The sequence below is a fragment of the Typopeltis vanoorti genome, chromosome 2 (assembly GCF_054136105.1).
Source record: "Typopeltis vanoorti isolate ZY-2024b chromosome 2, IOZ_Tvanoo_1.0, whole genome shotgun sequence".
Taxonomy (NCBI): domain Eukaryota; kingdom Metazoa; phylum Arthropoda; class Arachnida; order Uropygi; family Thelyphonidae; genus Typopeltis; species Typopeltis vanoorti.
Genome location: NC_143550.1, coordinates 157721955 through 157737522, shown reverse-complemented (window position 1 = coordinate 157737522; position 15568 = coordinate 157721955). Strand labels below are relative to the sequence as shown.

General features: G+C 35.7%; 1 protein-coding gene across 1 annotated transcript in view; it reads right to left on the bottom strand.

The window, feature by feature from the left end:
• The window catches only part of LOC150109564 (protein Obscurin-like), a 1271613-nt gene that overhangs the window by 1121648 nt on the left and 134397 nt on the right, over positions 1 to 15568 (bottom strand). Inside the window, exon 16 of the mRNA XM_090402667.1 lies at positions 419 to 503. Within this exon, the coding sequence (XP_090258793.1) occupies positions 419 to 503 (85 nt within the window). The remainder of the gene's footprint in view (positions 1 to 418; positions 504 to 15568) is intronic.

Genomic DNA, 15568 nt, shown 5'->3' with positions numbered 1-15568 from the left:
AGCAAATGACATCATCATCTTTGCTGTCCCAGCCAGCTATGGGTTTTTACTGTGCCATGGATGTTCATGAAAGTCTTCAGGTGGCAAATGATTTTCATTGCTTGATATAAAAAAACCACCACTTCACTTATCAGAGGCCTGAAATGGCTTGTGTTTGTGCTCAAGAGTAGGGTTCCCAGATTATCCCTAACTGATACAGATTTTTAACGATCTATTTATTAAAGTGAATCAATAGATAATTTAGAATCTATACCTGTACAGAGTGTGTTCTGGCTAATTTGTCAAAAAAAAAAAAAAAAGAGAGAGAGAGGAGATTTAAACTGCAAGCGTTTCAGATTATAACTTAATCACACATAAAAAGATCCTACTTGAGTAACTACAATCAACATTTGGATTAAATAAAATTAATTTAACTCACCATTGATATTCAAGTTCACCATCATCAATAAGATTTTCAGCCTCCACTTCCTCCTCTTCTAAGCCTTGGAAGAAGACTTTCTGCTCTGAACAAAACAGGTAAGAATGCAGGCTGGATGTATAAACATGCAATTTCTGTGACAATCATCACAGAAGCAAAAAGCATTGGTTTAAGTAGTTGGGCATGCATTACAGTCAGTAACAATCACTTTTTTATGCACCCCAGTTAATAATTTCACTCTGCTAGTCAAAACTTTCATTAAGAAAGCATGCCTCAGGCATACTATCTCACATGACCCTACCATCATGCATTTATTTAATATACTAAAATATTTATTTCTATATTTAAAGTTCTGATTAGACCATGAATTAATTAAATGTCTGTTATTTATAGTGATTTATTTTTTAAGTCAGAGAATCATTTTAATAAAAAAATCAGTAGTACCCCAATAAATGCAGAATTGTCCTGAAAAACAAAATATAATAATTTATGATTCTTCAGTCACTGTAAGTACAGATTATTGATATGAAACAGAAATATAGAAAGAAATTAAATGGGAAAATTGGTTTCTATGTCTGAAAAATTTCATGTTTGTTTTGCATTTAGGAAACAAGAGAGATGATTTAACTCTAACTCCTAAATTTTACAAGGAGATAAGTTTTAAAGGGTAAACTATTTACCAGTTTAAATTATATGGAAAAAAATAAAGTTTGAATGCTTAAAATAATAATTTGCAATTAATAAGCAGAACAATTCACATTCTAGAAGTGCTTTTATGTACAGGAATATTTTCTATATCAAGATTGTGACACATCTGATAATGATTCTTTGTTTAACTTAATTTTTGTACGCATCAAAAATACTGTACATCTACAATAGTAATAAAAAGGATAAAAAGTGGACATCCTCAACATATATGTAATTTGACAAATTTTCTAATAGATAAAGATTAACCTATAAATGTCCCATGAATTTTTCAGTGTCATAGTACATTTCTTGAATCATTAAATGGCTTCTATTTCGAGTGATCTGCATGCTTAAAGAAGCAGTAGCAACTTTTCCTTGTTCTTTGTATTCTTTGCTCTTATTTAATATAATCCAAACTGTAGACTTGCTGTGTCCCCAGTTTTGCAGAATCATTATGTTAATAGCACCACTTTCATGTCTCTTAATGTCTTCCAGCTTTTCTGCTCACTGCAGACTGGAGACAAAAAATTTCACATAACATAAAAAAAGCATGTTAACTGATTAATCACTCGCTTAAAGCAGGAAATAGTATCATTTCACTCAATCACGCATATCAAATTCACAGTAAGCAAAGTTTTCCTGTACAAGTAGCAAAATGGCATATTATCCTATTTTTATCATGCTCCGGATCTGTAATTTGTATTACAGTATCATCTTTTTACTATATTATGGATTTAAGATAAACTACTGTGCTATTTGTATATGAGATGTATAACTTCTGTTATCTGAATCTGAAATGACAAAACAAAAAAGATATCCACTGTAGGATACATTGTTTTTTTTTTATGTTGCTCCCACCCATGAAAGGTTATTTGCAAACCTATAGTACATTTTGTACCATGGGTATGCCAAGGATTTTTTTTCTATTTTTATCAATTTCACACACACACACACACTATATATATATATATATATATATATATATGCACACACACAGAGAGGTGTAGCTAGGGAGCAGCAGAGGGGATGGTCTGCCCAGGCGGCACTTTGAACCTTTTTGAACTTTTGCAGTTAATTCTAAAATACAGTCTCGAGAACTCATTTCCAAATATCGTAATACTATTGCGAATTTTATGCACAATTGCAGTAAGTGTCGCTAGTTGTGAGAGGAGTTTTTCTAAATAAAATAGATTAAGAATTACCTACATTATTATGAAATAGACTTCACCAATATCATCGACGATTTTGCTAACAGAAAAGCAAGAAAAATAACATTTTAGAATGTTGAAATTCATATACACATATATATATATATATATATTGTACTTTTAACTTGTTTTTGACATAGGCAAGTAACCCTGGTCTAGAGACCAAACATTCAACTTTTCAAGTCACTTCAGACCTCCAATAAGCATGTAGTGGTCTCACCCCAGGCATGAAATTCATCTCTCAGCTAAAATGTGCTTTGCATGATGTAATTCTTAAAGAAGCTTGAAGTGAGGTCAACAGCTCTTATTATGAAAGTGGCTAATTGTGAAAAAATTTCCTACACAAACTGACAAGAGCTCAACAACAGTCAAACTAGTCTTAATGGGTGTCTCTTTCCATAATGAAAGACAATATACATATCTTGGGACATGTGCTTTGCATTATGTGATACTTAAAGAAATTTGATGTGAAGTCAACAGCTCTTATTATGAAAGTGCTAACTGTGAAGATGCATTGTTTGCAGTTGTTTACAGAGCAGTGTTATTAGTTTCACATACAAGCAATTACAATATGGATAAAAATTATATAATTTCTTTTCAGGTTTAATACACTAACAATAGAGTGGAAAATTTGGTTATAAGTATCTCAAATCAAGAATATAGTAAAAATATAGTAGTACTTAATTTCACTAATGTATGAAAAATATGATTTCTAAAACTGAACCAACACCATTATCTCCATAGACCTGGCTTCTCAATGAGATCTTAATAAATGTCAAAATTAGTCTGGAGAGCAATGCTTTCAATAATGCAAGGAATGATGATAATTCATCAGCCTAATTGACTGAGTGGTTATCTGCTCTCCAAGACACAAGCTATGGTTCAAATCCCATCATAGAATGTATGTTTTCTTTAGGCAGGAGATGAATTTCATCACCCAGTAAGAGGCTGCCATCCTGCATATTGAAGGATGTTTGAAATGGCTTGAAAAATTCTGTTTGATGGAAAAAAAACAAAAACATATATATATATATATATATATATATATATATATATATATATATAAATCATCAACATTTCTGCTACACCTTGTCGACAGTACTGGTTATAATAATACAGTAAACTACTTAAATTTTAATTAAAAATACATTCTAACAAATTATTAAATAAAAACACACACAAGCAGACTAATTCTTAATTTAAAACAAAACATTCATATAGGCTAAATATTATAAAATCATCTTTTCATCACTATAAACATGTACAAGTAGACAGATTTATGTGTTCGTCGTACATGTTGTTTATATCTTAACGGTATATATATCAGAACACAGAAAAGTAAGTAAATAATTAATTTATTAACTTATTGCTGATATTTCGCTGGTGATATAACCAGCATCTTCAGAGCACAAAACACAGTTTGTCACAATACACGAGACTATCACAGCATGGTGTAATCAACGGACTAGTTAAACAAAATTGTAGACTAGAGTCCTGATTTTGGTGCCCTCTATCTGAAAAAAAAAAAAAAAAAAAATGCAGCTATCACATAAGACTAGAGTCCTAAACAGAGAAAAAACCAGTACTAGTTTTTTCTTAAGATGACTGCTCCCAGATTTTAGGCAAATTTATACAGCCATATTTGTTGAGATTTGGAGTGTGTTTCAGGGCTTCTGTTGCCTCTAAGAACAATCTCTCTGGCTTGTAAGAGCTTCTGTGCCGTACTTTTGTGTTCTTCCAATTGATCCTGTGTGTAGGGGTATCCAGAGCATGGTCTGCTAGGCCTGACTTGCCATAGTGATAATGCCGGACGTATATTTTGTGTTCACTGATGCGGATGTTCACAGCTCTTCCTGTTTGACCGTAGTAGGCTTGATTACATGAGCAGGGTACTTCATAGACTCCTGGATGTGATAGAGGGGGAATGCTGTCCTTGGGTGAGTGGATAAGGGTTGCTAATTTGCCACACGGTCTGAATGTGGTGCGTAGTTCGTGTTTATTAAGAATTCTTGCAATCTTTTCGATGTGCCTTTAATGTATGGGATGGTGACTGTTTTGTTGTAGTTCTCTGTGGTGGATAGTGGGAGGGGTTTCTTAGAGGCGTTTACTATTTTGTTTATCTTATGGGGATTATAGCCATTGGCCAAGAAGGTGTGGCATAAGTGAGTCAGTTCAGCAGCAAGAGCATTGTCATTGGAACAGATTGCGCTCGCTCTGTCGGTTAGTGTTTTTAAAATGCCATATTGTTGAGAAGAGTGAAGGTGTGATTGCTTGTGTAAATATCTCCCTGTATGTGTGGGTTTTCTAAAAACTGAAAATGATAAGGAACCATCTGGAAGACGTGTGATAAGTGTATCCAGGAAGGGCAGACAGTTATTAGCTTCCAGTTCCATTGTAAAGTGGATTTTTGGATGTTGGCTATTTAAATGCACTAAGAATGTTTCCGATGTCTCTAGGCCATGTGGCCAAATAGCAAGCACATCATCAACATAGCGTAGCCAAAGTGTTGGTTTGAGAGCGGCTGTATTGATTGCTAGTTTTTCCAGGTGTTCTATGTAAAAGTTGGCTAGGCTGGGGGGGCCATGGCTGTCCCATCTATTTGTTTGTATATTTTTCCTTTCTATGTGAAATATCCTGCATGCATTGTGAATTTGAATAGTTCAAATATATCAGGGGGGAAGTGTGACTTCAGTAGATTGAGGGTTTCTATTAGTGGTACATTTATGAATAGTGAGGTGATATCAAAGCTTACTATTAAGTCTAAGTTTTTTAGGGTATGGTGTTGTAAGATGCTTTTTAGGTGGGCTGAATTTTTGACATAGGAGGGAGAATTGTTGTGAGAGTGGCTAGTAGTTTAGCTAAATGTCTAGCCACTTTGTATGTGGGACTATTTATACTCTGCACAATTTGACATAAGGGTGTACCTTGTTTGTGAATTTTTGGTGCTCCATAAATCCTAGGTGTTTTAACATGGAAGGGCATGAGTTTTTTTACTGTATCTTTGGGCCAGGAAGTGACTTTTTTCAATAATTTACGCCTTATTCATTTGTGTGTTGGTGGGATTGCGATCTATAATTTTGTAGGTTGACTGATCTTATAACTGTGTGCATTTTGTTTTCATATTCTGTTGTGCCCATCACCACAGTTGCATTCCCTTTGTCTGCTTTTGTTATGATAATCTGGCTATTATTCTGTAACTCTTTTACAGCAATGATTTCCTTATGCGGGATATTATTTTTGGGAGGCTTAGACTTGATTAGGATGTTGGCCACATCTAAACGTATGTTGTTGGCTATTGTTGGCGGCAGATCATTTATTCCCCTTTCGATGGGCACCATTATTTCAGCTTTTGGAACTTGCTTGGGAGTCATGTGACCTCCACTTAAAGCACTAGTGGCTTCTTTGCTTAAGGTGAGCGACGATAAATTCACGACAACAAGGTCTTGTCGTAATTGCGGTCATTGTATAGTGTTGCGTTGTTGTTGTGTTGGAGATTTTCAAACTTATTTTGGTGCTGGTTGTTGACTACGTTGAATTCTTTTTTAGCCATTGTGTCGGTGATGTTATCTAGGATCTCCCATAGTTCCGTATTCAGAATATTATACAGTGATTCATGTAGTGCTTTGATAGTTGAATTTGATTTCGCTAATTCCAGACGAGTGGCGTTAATCTGTTTGTTTAATAGCGCTACACTCGCTCGTTTGTAAATGTGTTGGGCTTTGTCCGAGTGGAACTTGTTTTTGATTTTAACACAGTTCAGTATTAAATTGGTGTCTCGGCACCTCTTTAAGAAGGCTAACCTGTTCAGTTGCCATGCCAATTTTAACTTCCACTTATCATACTGTCGTATCTTACGTACAATATCGTCTACGTGAAGAATCCCTAAACGAGTGGACAGACTTATGTGTTCGTCGTACATGTTGTTTATATCTTAACGGTATATACTAGAACACAGAAAAATAAGTAAATAATTAATTTATTAACTTATTGCTGATATTTCACTGGTGATATAACCAGCATCTTCAGAGCACAAAACACAGTGTCACAATACGCGAGACTATAACAACATGGTGTAATCAACGGACTAGTTAAAGAAAATTGTAGCAGCAACACAAAGACTAGAGTCCTGATTTTGGTGCCCTCTATCTGAAAAAAAAAAAAAAATGCAGCTATCACATAAGACTAGAGTCCTAAACAGAGAAAAAACCAGTACTAGTTTTTTCTTAAGATGACTGTCTCCCAGATTTTAGGCAAATTTATACAGCCATATTTGTTGAGATTTGGAGTGTGTTTCAGGGCTTCTGTTGCCTCTAAGAACAATCTCTCCGACTTGTAAGAGCTTCTGTGCAGTACTTTTGTGTTCTTCCAGTTGATCCTGTGTGCAAGGATATCCAGAGCATGGTCTGCTAGGCCCGACTTGCCATAGTGATAATGCCAGATGTATCTTTTGTGTTCGCTGATGCGGATGTTCACAATTCTTCCTGTTTGACCGTAGTAGGCTTGATTACATGAGCAGGGTACTTTGTAGGCTCCTGGATGTGATAGAGGGGGAATGCTGTCCTTGGGTGAGCAGATAAGTGTTGCTAATTTGCCACACAGTCTGAATATGGTGCGTAGTTCATGTTTATTAAGAATTCTTGCAATCTTTTTGGATGTGCCTTTAATGTATGGGATGGTGACTGTTTTGTTGTAGTTCTCTGTGGTGGATAGTAGGAGAGGTTTCTTAGGGGCGTTTAGTATTTTGTTTATCTTATGGGGATTATAGCCATTGGCCAAGAAGGTGAGGCATATGTGCCAGTTCAGCAGCAAGGGCATTGTCATTGGAACAGATTGCTCTCGCTCTGTGGGTTAGCGTTTTTAAAATGCCATATTGTTGAGAAGGGTGATGCTGTGATTGTTTGTGTAAATATCTCCCTGTATATGTGGGTTTTCTAAATCCCCCTAGTTCCCCCCCCCCCATCCAACTTTTACATAGAACACCTGGAAAAACTAGCAATCAATACAGCCACTCTCAAACCAACACTTTGGCTACGCTATGTTGACGATGTGCTTGCTATTTGGTCACATGGCCTAGAGACATTGGAAACATTCATGTAATCAACAGGAAGAACTGTGAACATCCGCATCAGCGAATACAAAAGATACGTCCGGCATTATCACTATGGCAAGTCAGGCCTATCAGACCATGCTCTGGATACTCCTGCACACAGGATCAACTGGAAGAACACAAAAGTACTGCACAGAAGCTCTTACAAGTTGTAGAGATTGTAAAACTGTATAAATTTGCCTAAAATCTGGGAGACAGTCATCTTAAGAAAAAACTACTACCAGTTTTTTCTCTGTTTAGGACTCTAGTCTTATGCGATAGCTGCATTTTTTTTTCCCAGATAGAGAGTGCCAAAATCAGGACTCTAGTCTTTGTGTTGCTGCTACAATTTTGTTTAACTAATCCGTTGATTACACCATGTTGTTATAGTCTAGCGTATTGTGACAAACTGTGTTTTGTGCTCTGAAGATGCTGGTTATATCACCAGCGAAATATCAGCAATAAGTTAATAAATTAATTATTTACTTATTTTTCTGTGTTCTAATATATATACCATTTAGATATAAACGAAATATAAACATGTAGTATCATAAACAGTATCTTCTATGTTTAATATTAATATAAATTAAAGATACCAAGAAATTATATATACTTTGCTTAATCCTTTATCCAAGTGTAAGCAAACATAGTCTGCAACTGAAGTATTTTCAGGACTGGGGCAACTCATGGTAAAGGTAGTATGATTTCGCATCACTTGCACTTGGATAAAGGATTAAACCAAGTATATCATTTCTTGGTATCTTTAATTTATAGTATAACCAAGTGGAAAAACTTTTAACAACTAGCTACCTCCAATCTAGAGTATTATAATAATAAGGCATGACACCTTTTGGCAAATCGTATATGAAAATATGACTTCGGCATTGCTTCAACCTTGGTATCACAACTGGGTCTGCTCCCGCTGATGAGACCTCAATAAAGGTCGAAACTAGTCTGGATAGTGACCCTTCCCACAATGCATATTATACATGTCTGCAAGGAGATGTGCTTTGCATTATGGGATACTAAGGCAAGTGATGTGAAGTCATATCACCTTTACCACAAGTTGTCCCAATCGTGAAAATACTTCAGGTGCAAACTATGTTTGCTTACACTTGGATAAAGGAATGAACCAAGTATATAATTTCTTGGTATCTTTAATTTATAGTATAACCAAGTGGAAAAACTTTCAACAAACTAATATTAATATTTTATACCTTATTAATATGCTTATACCCTTTTGTGGATGGAATGCTCTTAAAAATATTACTAAGGACAGACCTACCATTCATTAAAGCCATGCTGTTTCTCCATAAAGTATCATCTTCCTACCCACTCATTTCTGATTCTACTTAACTTCCAATATCATAACCTTCACTCTTGAGACACTCACTGATTTATGAGGATGTGCTAGAAAGTTGTGATAATCACCATTAAGAAATTGAGGTAGACCATGTAACTTACACATTATTCTACATATTCCTCACGATATGGTCTTTCTTGTGGTTATATCAGTTGCTGTAATATCATTTTTGTTCTACAGAACTTTTCAGCCCCCCCCCTCCCTAATATAATATGCTATCTTTGTTTTCAGGCATACTGTATGTAAAGAAGTCTTTTATTACAAGCAGAGAAGTGGTTTTTAAGGTTAAAACAATGAAAAACAAAATTTTAATTATCTTACCTCTTTTTTTTTTTTTTTACTTCCTTGGAACAACCTTACCAGTATTAAGACTAAGTAAACAGTCTAGTTAGGGACACTGTCAATTTTTTTTTTAACTTTTCTCATAACATATAAGTAAATACCCATCCAACTGCATGACCATATATGGCCATTCATGTTTCATAATATCCTATACATCACTAGTTTATTTACCTATATTCTCGTGTCCATCCCTGTCATGAGTCTACATCTTCACATGGATGATGCATCCTCACAAAGAATAGTAATTCAACTATTCTTTTGCTTCTATTACCTCCTTACCAATTGCAATCGTTGAAGTTACTTTACCAAAATCATCCTTCCTTTTTTGCATGTGAATTCAATCCATTACAGAATATAAACCTATTAAATTAACACTATGAAATGATTAAGGGTTAGATAATCCAGGATCCCTGTTCTAAAGACCAAACAGTAGTTTTGCAAACCACTTCTGTCATCTAACATCTAATAAGTAGGGTGATAATCTCATATGGCCAATGAAAATGATCTACAACCTTTTGCTTGTCACATAGCAAAATAACCCTTTGGGATTTCCTTTGGCCTGACTGGCTAACTTCCTCTCATAATTCGATTTTGCTTTCCTTAACATAGTAATACAGAAGGCAAAATCAGATGAGAGAAATGTTTGGCTTGTTACTTGTGCTCTGCACTTCTCATGAACCTTTGCTGATCACCTTTCTCTTCATAGAGGAAGTCTAAGTTTCCAGTGTTTCTATTTATACCATTTCAGAATAATGCCGATTTAGTTGTAAAAAAAAAAGAAAAAAAATTATAAACATTTAAAAAATATCTGAAACATTTTTCTAGTGGAATACAAATAAAATCTGCATGAATCAACCAGTTAGGGAATTTTCCAGTTTCTTTGTCTCTCGGTAACCTCTACTGACAGGTTGCAATGGAAACCACTGAACATGCATGCCTCACCAGTTCTCATTGAACCACAGTGAATTTGAAGTGCACTGTTACAAATGTGACTTTTAATGGCATTATTATAAGTGAATTAAACCTTTAGTGCATAATATGTTATTTAATAATTACAGTAAAAAGAAATTTATGAATAAATTTATAAAGTAAAAAATGTTAAAGGATTGTCAGTAAGAAGAATGAAGACTGGTGATGGATGACTTAATGTGTGCAGAGCTCTAATCTTGACTTCTTCAAGCAACCATAACAAAGAATTCAGAGAAAACCAAAATATCCTCCAAATCATGAGTTCATGTTAGTGCCTACAAGATAGCCTATTCACATGAGAACATGATGGAAAAAACTGCTTGTGTTGTGGATTGAAGACATGAATCAACACAGTATCCTCATAACACAGATGGAACAAATGGAACTCCTGGCCTTATGCATAAGGCTAGGAGTTTATTCAATAAAATGAATGAAGAAGGTAAAAATTATTATCTTAGCAAACAGATAGTGGTTCTACAGTTCGAGCACAAACCAAACTTCTGAATATGAAAGTTAGAGGTGTGGGGGGGGGGGGAGACTACAAGTGCTGACAAAGAGATGGCATGAAAATTTCTGGTTCATTTCTTGCACACTGTAGATGAGGATAAAAATTTTCTTGGTCTTCTATTTAATGTTAAGGAGACTGGAATGTATTGGAAGAAAATCACATTAAGAACATACATTTCCCATAAAGAATTAAATCTACTGGATTTAATGTTGCAAAAGACATTTTAGATCTTGAAACTCAGCAATCAACCAACAGCCACTTAGAGGAAATGGTTGTTTGTAGCTATTTTGGATTTATGGCAAATCAACTGAGGCTATGATGCCAGGACACTTCATCATCATCATCATCATCAAATTCCTGCTATGTACCCTCAAGGGGTGTACAGGATATGATAGTACTACATGAAAAAAATTACATCATTATTAATTTCCTATCTATAATTTTCCTCCAAATCAGTCTGTTACTTGTCAAGACTCCAACATTATCGGATCTTATATTTCTATCGTCTAAAGCACTTTGTACTGTATCAATCCACCTATATCTTGGTCTTCCTCTGGGTCGTTTTGCTGCCAACCTGGCAGAGAACACTTGTTTTGCTAATCTTTCCTTGCCCATTCTGTTTAAGTGACCATACCACCTGAGATTAGCTCTGCTAACGCATTCCTGGATGCTGACAATGTCAAGTTCTTTCCTAATATCCTCGTTTTTAATATGATATTGCCATTGATGCCATCTGTTCACGCCTATAATCTTTCTCAGGACTCTCATATCTGTGGTCTCTAGTCTTTGGTCAAGTGTTTTACTTCTGACCCAGCTCTCAGATCCATAAGTTAAAACTGGTTTGAACACTGTCTTGTATAGAGCTAATTTACTGTTCCGACTAATTTCTCTCTTATTCCATATGAATTTATTCAATTGACTTCCCCCCATACCAGCTTTGCTGATTCTGTTGTCTATTTCTATATTTAATTTACCGTCTTCAGTAAAAATCGTGCCTAAATAGCTGAAATGTTTTACTTGTTCCACAGGTTCTCCATTCACAACACAGTTGACATTTTCAATGATTCTGCCAATTTTCATTGTCTTTGTCTTTTTATTGCTCACCTTCATACCATATCTATTACAACAGCTATTCAATTTAGTCAGAGAATCTTGCAGACTTGTGGCAGATTTATTTAGAAGTATAACATCATCCGAATAAAGCAAAGAGCTGACATTAACATCTCCAATTTTGATATCATGTTTAATACCACTTTCCTTCATAATGTGATCCATATAGATAATGAATAACAGAGGGGATAATGTACATCCTTGTCTCACACCAGATTTAACATTAAACTATCTTCCTGTACTTCCTTCAATTCTAACTGCTGACTTACAACTCAAATAAAGACTAAGTATTGCTTGATATAATGTCCCATTGACACCATATAACTGCAGCGTATTGAATAGCTTCTCTCTTGGCACCTTGTCATATGCCTTTTCCAAATCGACAAAACTTAAATACAGATCTTTGTTATATTCCCATGCTTTCTCGACTATTTGTCGTAAAGTGAAGAGCTGATCCTGACAGCCTCTATTTGGCCTGAATCCAGCTTGTTCTTCACCAAGCTTTTCTTCCACAATTCTTCTGAACCGTTTCTCAATTATACTTGCATAAATCTTGGTGGGAACACTCAGTAAAGAAATACCTCTGTAATTCTCACATGCAGTTTTATTTCCCTTTTTATATATGGGTACTATGAGAGCTCTACTCCAATCATCGGGAATTCGTCCCTCTGTCCAGGCCTTCTGAACTATGCAGTGCAGTCACTGTAAGACTATCACACCACCATACTTCAGCATTTCTGGTCGAATATCATCTACTCCTGCTGCCTTTCCGCATTTCAAGCCTTTGATGGCTTTTTCTACTTCAAGTATGGATATGTATTGCTGACTGCATGCCTGGTCAGTGTTTTTTACCACTGTGCTGTCATCACTGCTTGTTTCATTTAGAAGTTTTTCAAAGTAATTACTCCATACTTCAAGGATATCTTTTTCTCACGTTTTCATGTCACCTTTATCATCTCTAACTCCTTTTACAGCACACTTTCCTCCATTCCTAAGCTTCTTCAACAACCTCCAGAATATTTTGCCAGCTTCTTGATATTTATTTTCTATATTCTTGCCAAAGTCCTCCCATGACTTTTGTTTAGCTAGTTTTACACAGTGTTTAGCATTCTTGCATTTGTCTCTATATTCTCTAAGAGCACAAGCTGACTTATTTGACAGGAACTTTTGATATGCTTTCTTCTTTTCCTTCACTGCCTCTTTAACTTCCTGTGTCCACCAGGGAGTTCTAATTTTTTTATCCTTACAGACAACCTCACCACATGCCTCTCTGGCAGAATCAATCAATGTTTTCTTCAGAGTTTGCCGCTGAATCTCCAAGGTTTGATTCCTGTTCTCAAACTCTTTCATTTTTTCTTCAATAATCTTTGTGTATTTTAGTCTACAGTTCACATCTGAGAGCTGCTCAACTTTTTGAGCAGCTCTCAGATGTGAACAACAAATTCACTTTAAACTTTCTTACGTGTTATTCTTTTCAATACGAAATTCAATTTTATCTTGCTCAAGACTAGATAATGATCACTTCCAATTTCAAATCCTCTGTACACTCTGGTGTCTTGCACCAGGGAGAAAACATCACTATCAACAATAACATAGTCAATGAGACTTTTCTTATTCCTAGCCTCTTCTCTCCATGTGAATTCGTGCACATTTTTATGTTGGAACATGGTGTTAGTAATAACCAGTCCATGTCCTGAGCAGAAATCCAACAGATATTTGCCATTATTATTAGCTTTTCTCTTTTCTCCAAATTTTCCCAAAATATATTTGTATGTCTCACAATCATTTCCTACTCTACTATTTAGATCCCCAACAAGGACAAACTTTTCATTTTTCATTGTGTCAGTGGCTTTTTCTAAAGCCTCAAAAAATTCCTCCACTTCTACCTTAGTAGAACCTTCTGTGGGACCATAGGCACAAATAAGTCTCATTGTCCAGTTCCCCATTCTCATATTTGCCCACATTATTCTACTTGAGACTGACTGCCATTCAAGAAGATTAGCCTCGTATTTAGTGTTGAATACTATGGGTACTCCTTCTTTTCTCTGATTGTCATTGCCTGAATATAACATTTTGTATTTATTGCTCAGAAAGATCTCACCAGATTTGGTCTTTTTTGTTTCAGTCACCCCGATTATGTCGATCTGATACTTATCTAGTTCCTCAGCTAGCTCCATTTCTTTGCCATTCAGGCTTGTTACGTTGATAGTACTGATCTTTAACTCTGGTGATGTTGAGTTGGGGTTTGTTTTCAGATTTACTGCCTGTAAATTGCATGTGTTCTTCTGGCTGGTTTGCCTTTTCAGAAGGAAAAATCCCCACATTTCTGGGAGGGAAGCTTTCCACGTCTGTATGAGACCAGCTAGTTCACTTCTTTAGGTAGCAATGTATTGGGAACTTTCAAGCTGAAACCACTGTTAATGTACCATTTCAGGACACCATAGGTAATGAAGGGAACTATGAAGACTGATGCCTCTCATCTAGAAGTCATGTTTGACCTGCAGAAAATCAATCAAAATGGTTTAGTGACTCCACCAATCTTTAACAAGTGATACTCCTCTTATTTTCCAACTGTGGTGCAGTTTTGCATGGTGAATAATTTACCATACAAGGCACTTTGGCATTCAAATCCCTCCTCCCCAACTTTCTGTTACATCAAGTCAAATATGGATATTAAGGTAGTCAACTTGCATCCCAAGAAATACTATTGTAGAGATAGTAATATACCTTTCAAAGTATACTATCTCTGCAACATCTTTCAAATAATTGTGCATGAGATAGAGGCTTTTACTATGACAGTGAGAGAATAGTGGAAATCCTAGAACCTCATCAAAGGATTCTACAATGTCTCAACAGCTTGGGATGAAATGATGCAATCTTGCAAGACTGATGCCTAGAGTAAGTAGCCTGACTGTATTATCTTCAACTTCCTAGGCGTTGAGGAGGTGATGCAAGAAGTCAGAAGGCTTGCTTAACTCACCATTAGTAAGGTGGCGGTTTCATTATTTCTTTCTGTATCTTTGGGGTCTGTGACACTCCACCTTACTAATGAAGGGTTAAAGGACTAGTTAGGACAATGTTGACCCAGAAGACATAACAAAACTATTGGAGAGTCATAGCCAGCCTCTTTCAAAGGAAGATAAAATAACTGGCACTACAATAGAGGGAAGAATAAATCTAGGAAGAATTTCCTAGATAAGCATAAAGGAATTTACAACATCTCATCCAACTTATCCTTGTCCAACTTATCAAGGTCGTCCTATATTCCCCACAATTTTTTTCTTCTCCTATTAATTAATGCTACTCATTCATTTTAACATCTGATTTATCCTCCTATCAATGGGTATGCATTCTGATATTTCTTCCCTCAAACACACTCCTTTACCATTACACACTGTTTATATCCTTCCCCTGCAGTTTCTTCTTAAGTTTCTTGGTTCTGTTCCAAGTGGCCTTTAGAGTTTGTTACAATCACCAGCTCAGCAATTCCACATATACTTCCACTTAACTGAATAATTCCATATGCTTAGCCACCTTCGTGTTCAGATTACATGATTACCCTCCCTAGTCAGAGACAAAGTGGCTTCCTTGGTAAGGACAAATTTTCTGATGTTATCACAAGATCCAGCAGATCCAGGGCAGGATATCTACATCTTTCTTTGCATTTCTTAGATCAAAGGCTGTACATTCTGTCCTGTTGGCTTCTGTCTCGAACTTGATAGGTCCAAATTTAACCTACTGTCCAAAGGCATGCCTTCCTGCTAAAATTTTGTTCTTGTTCATTGCAATTCCTGCTGTCATCATCAATATCCCTCTTCCCATCCTTTCTTTCCATCTTTCCTGTAAATAAAATATTACTTACATTCAATCTGGGCAA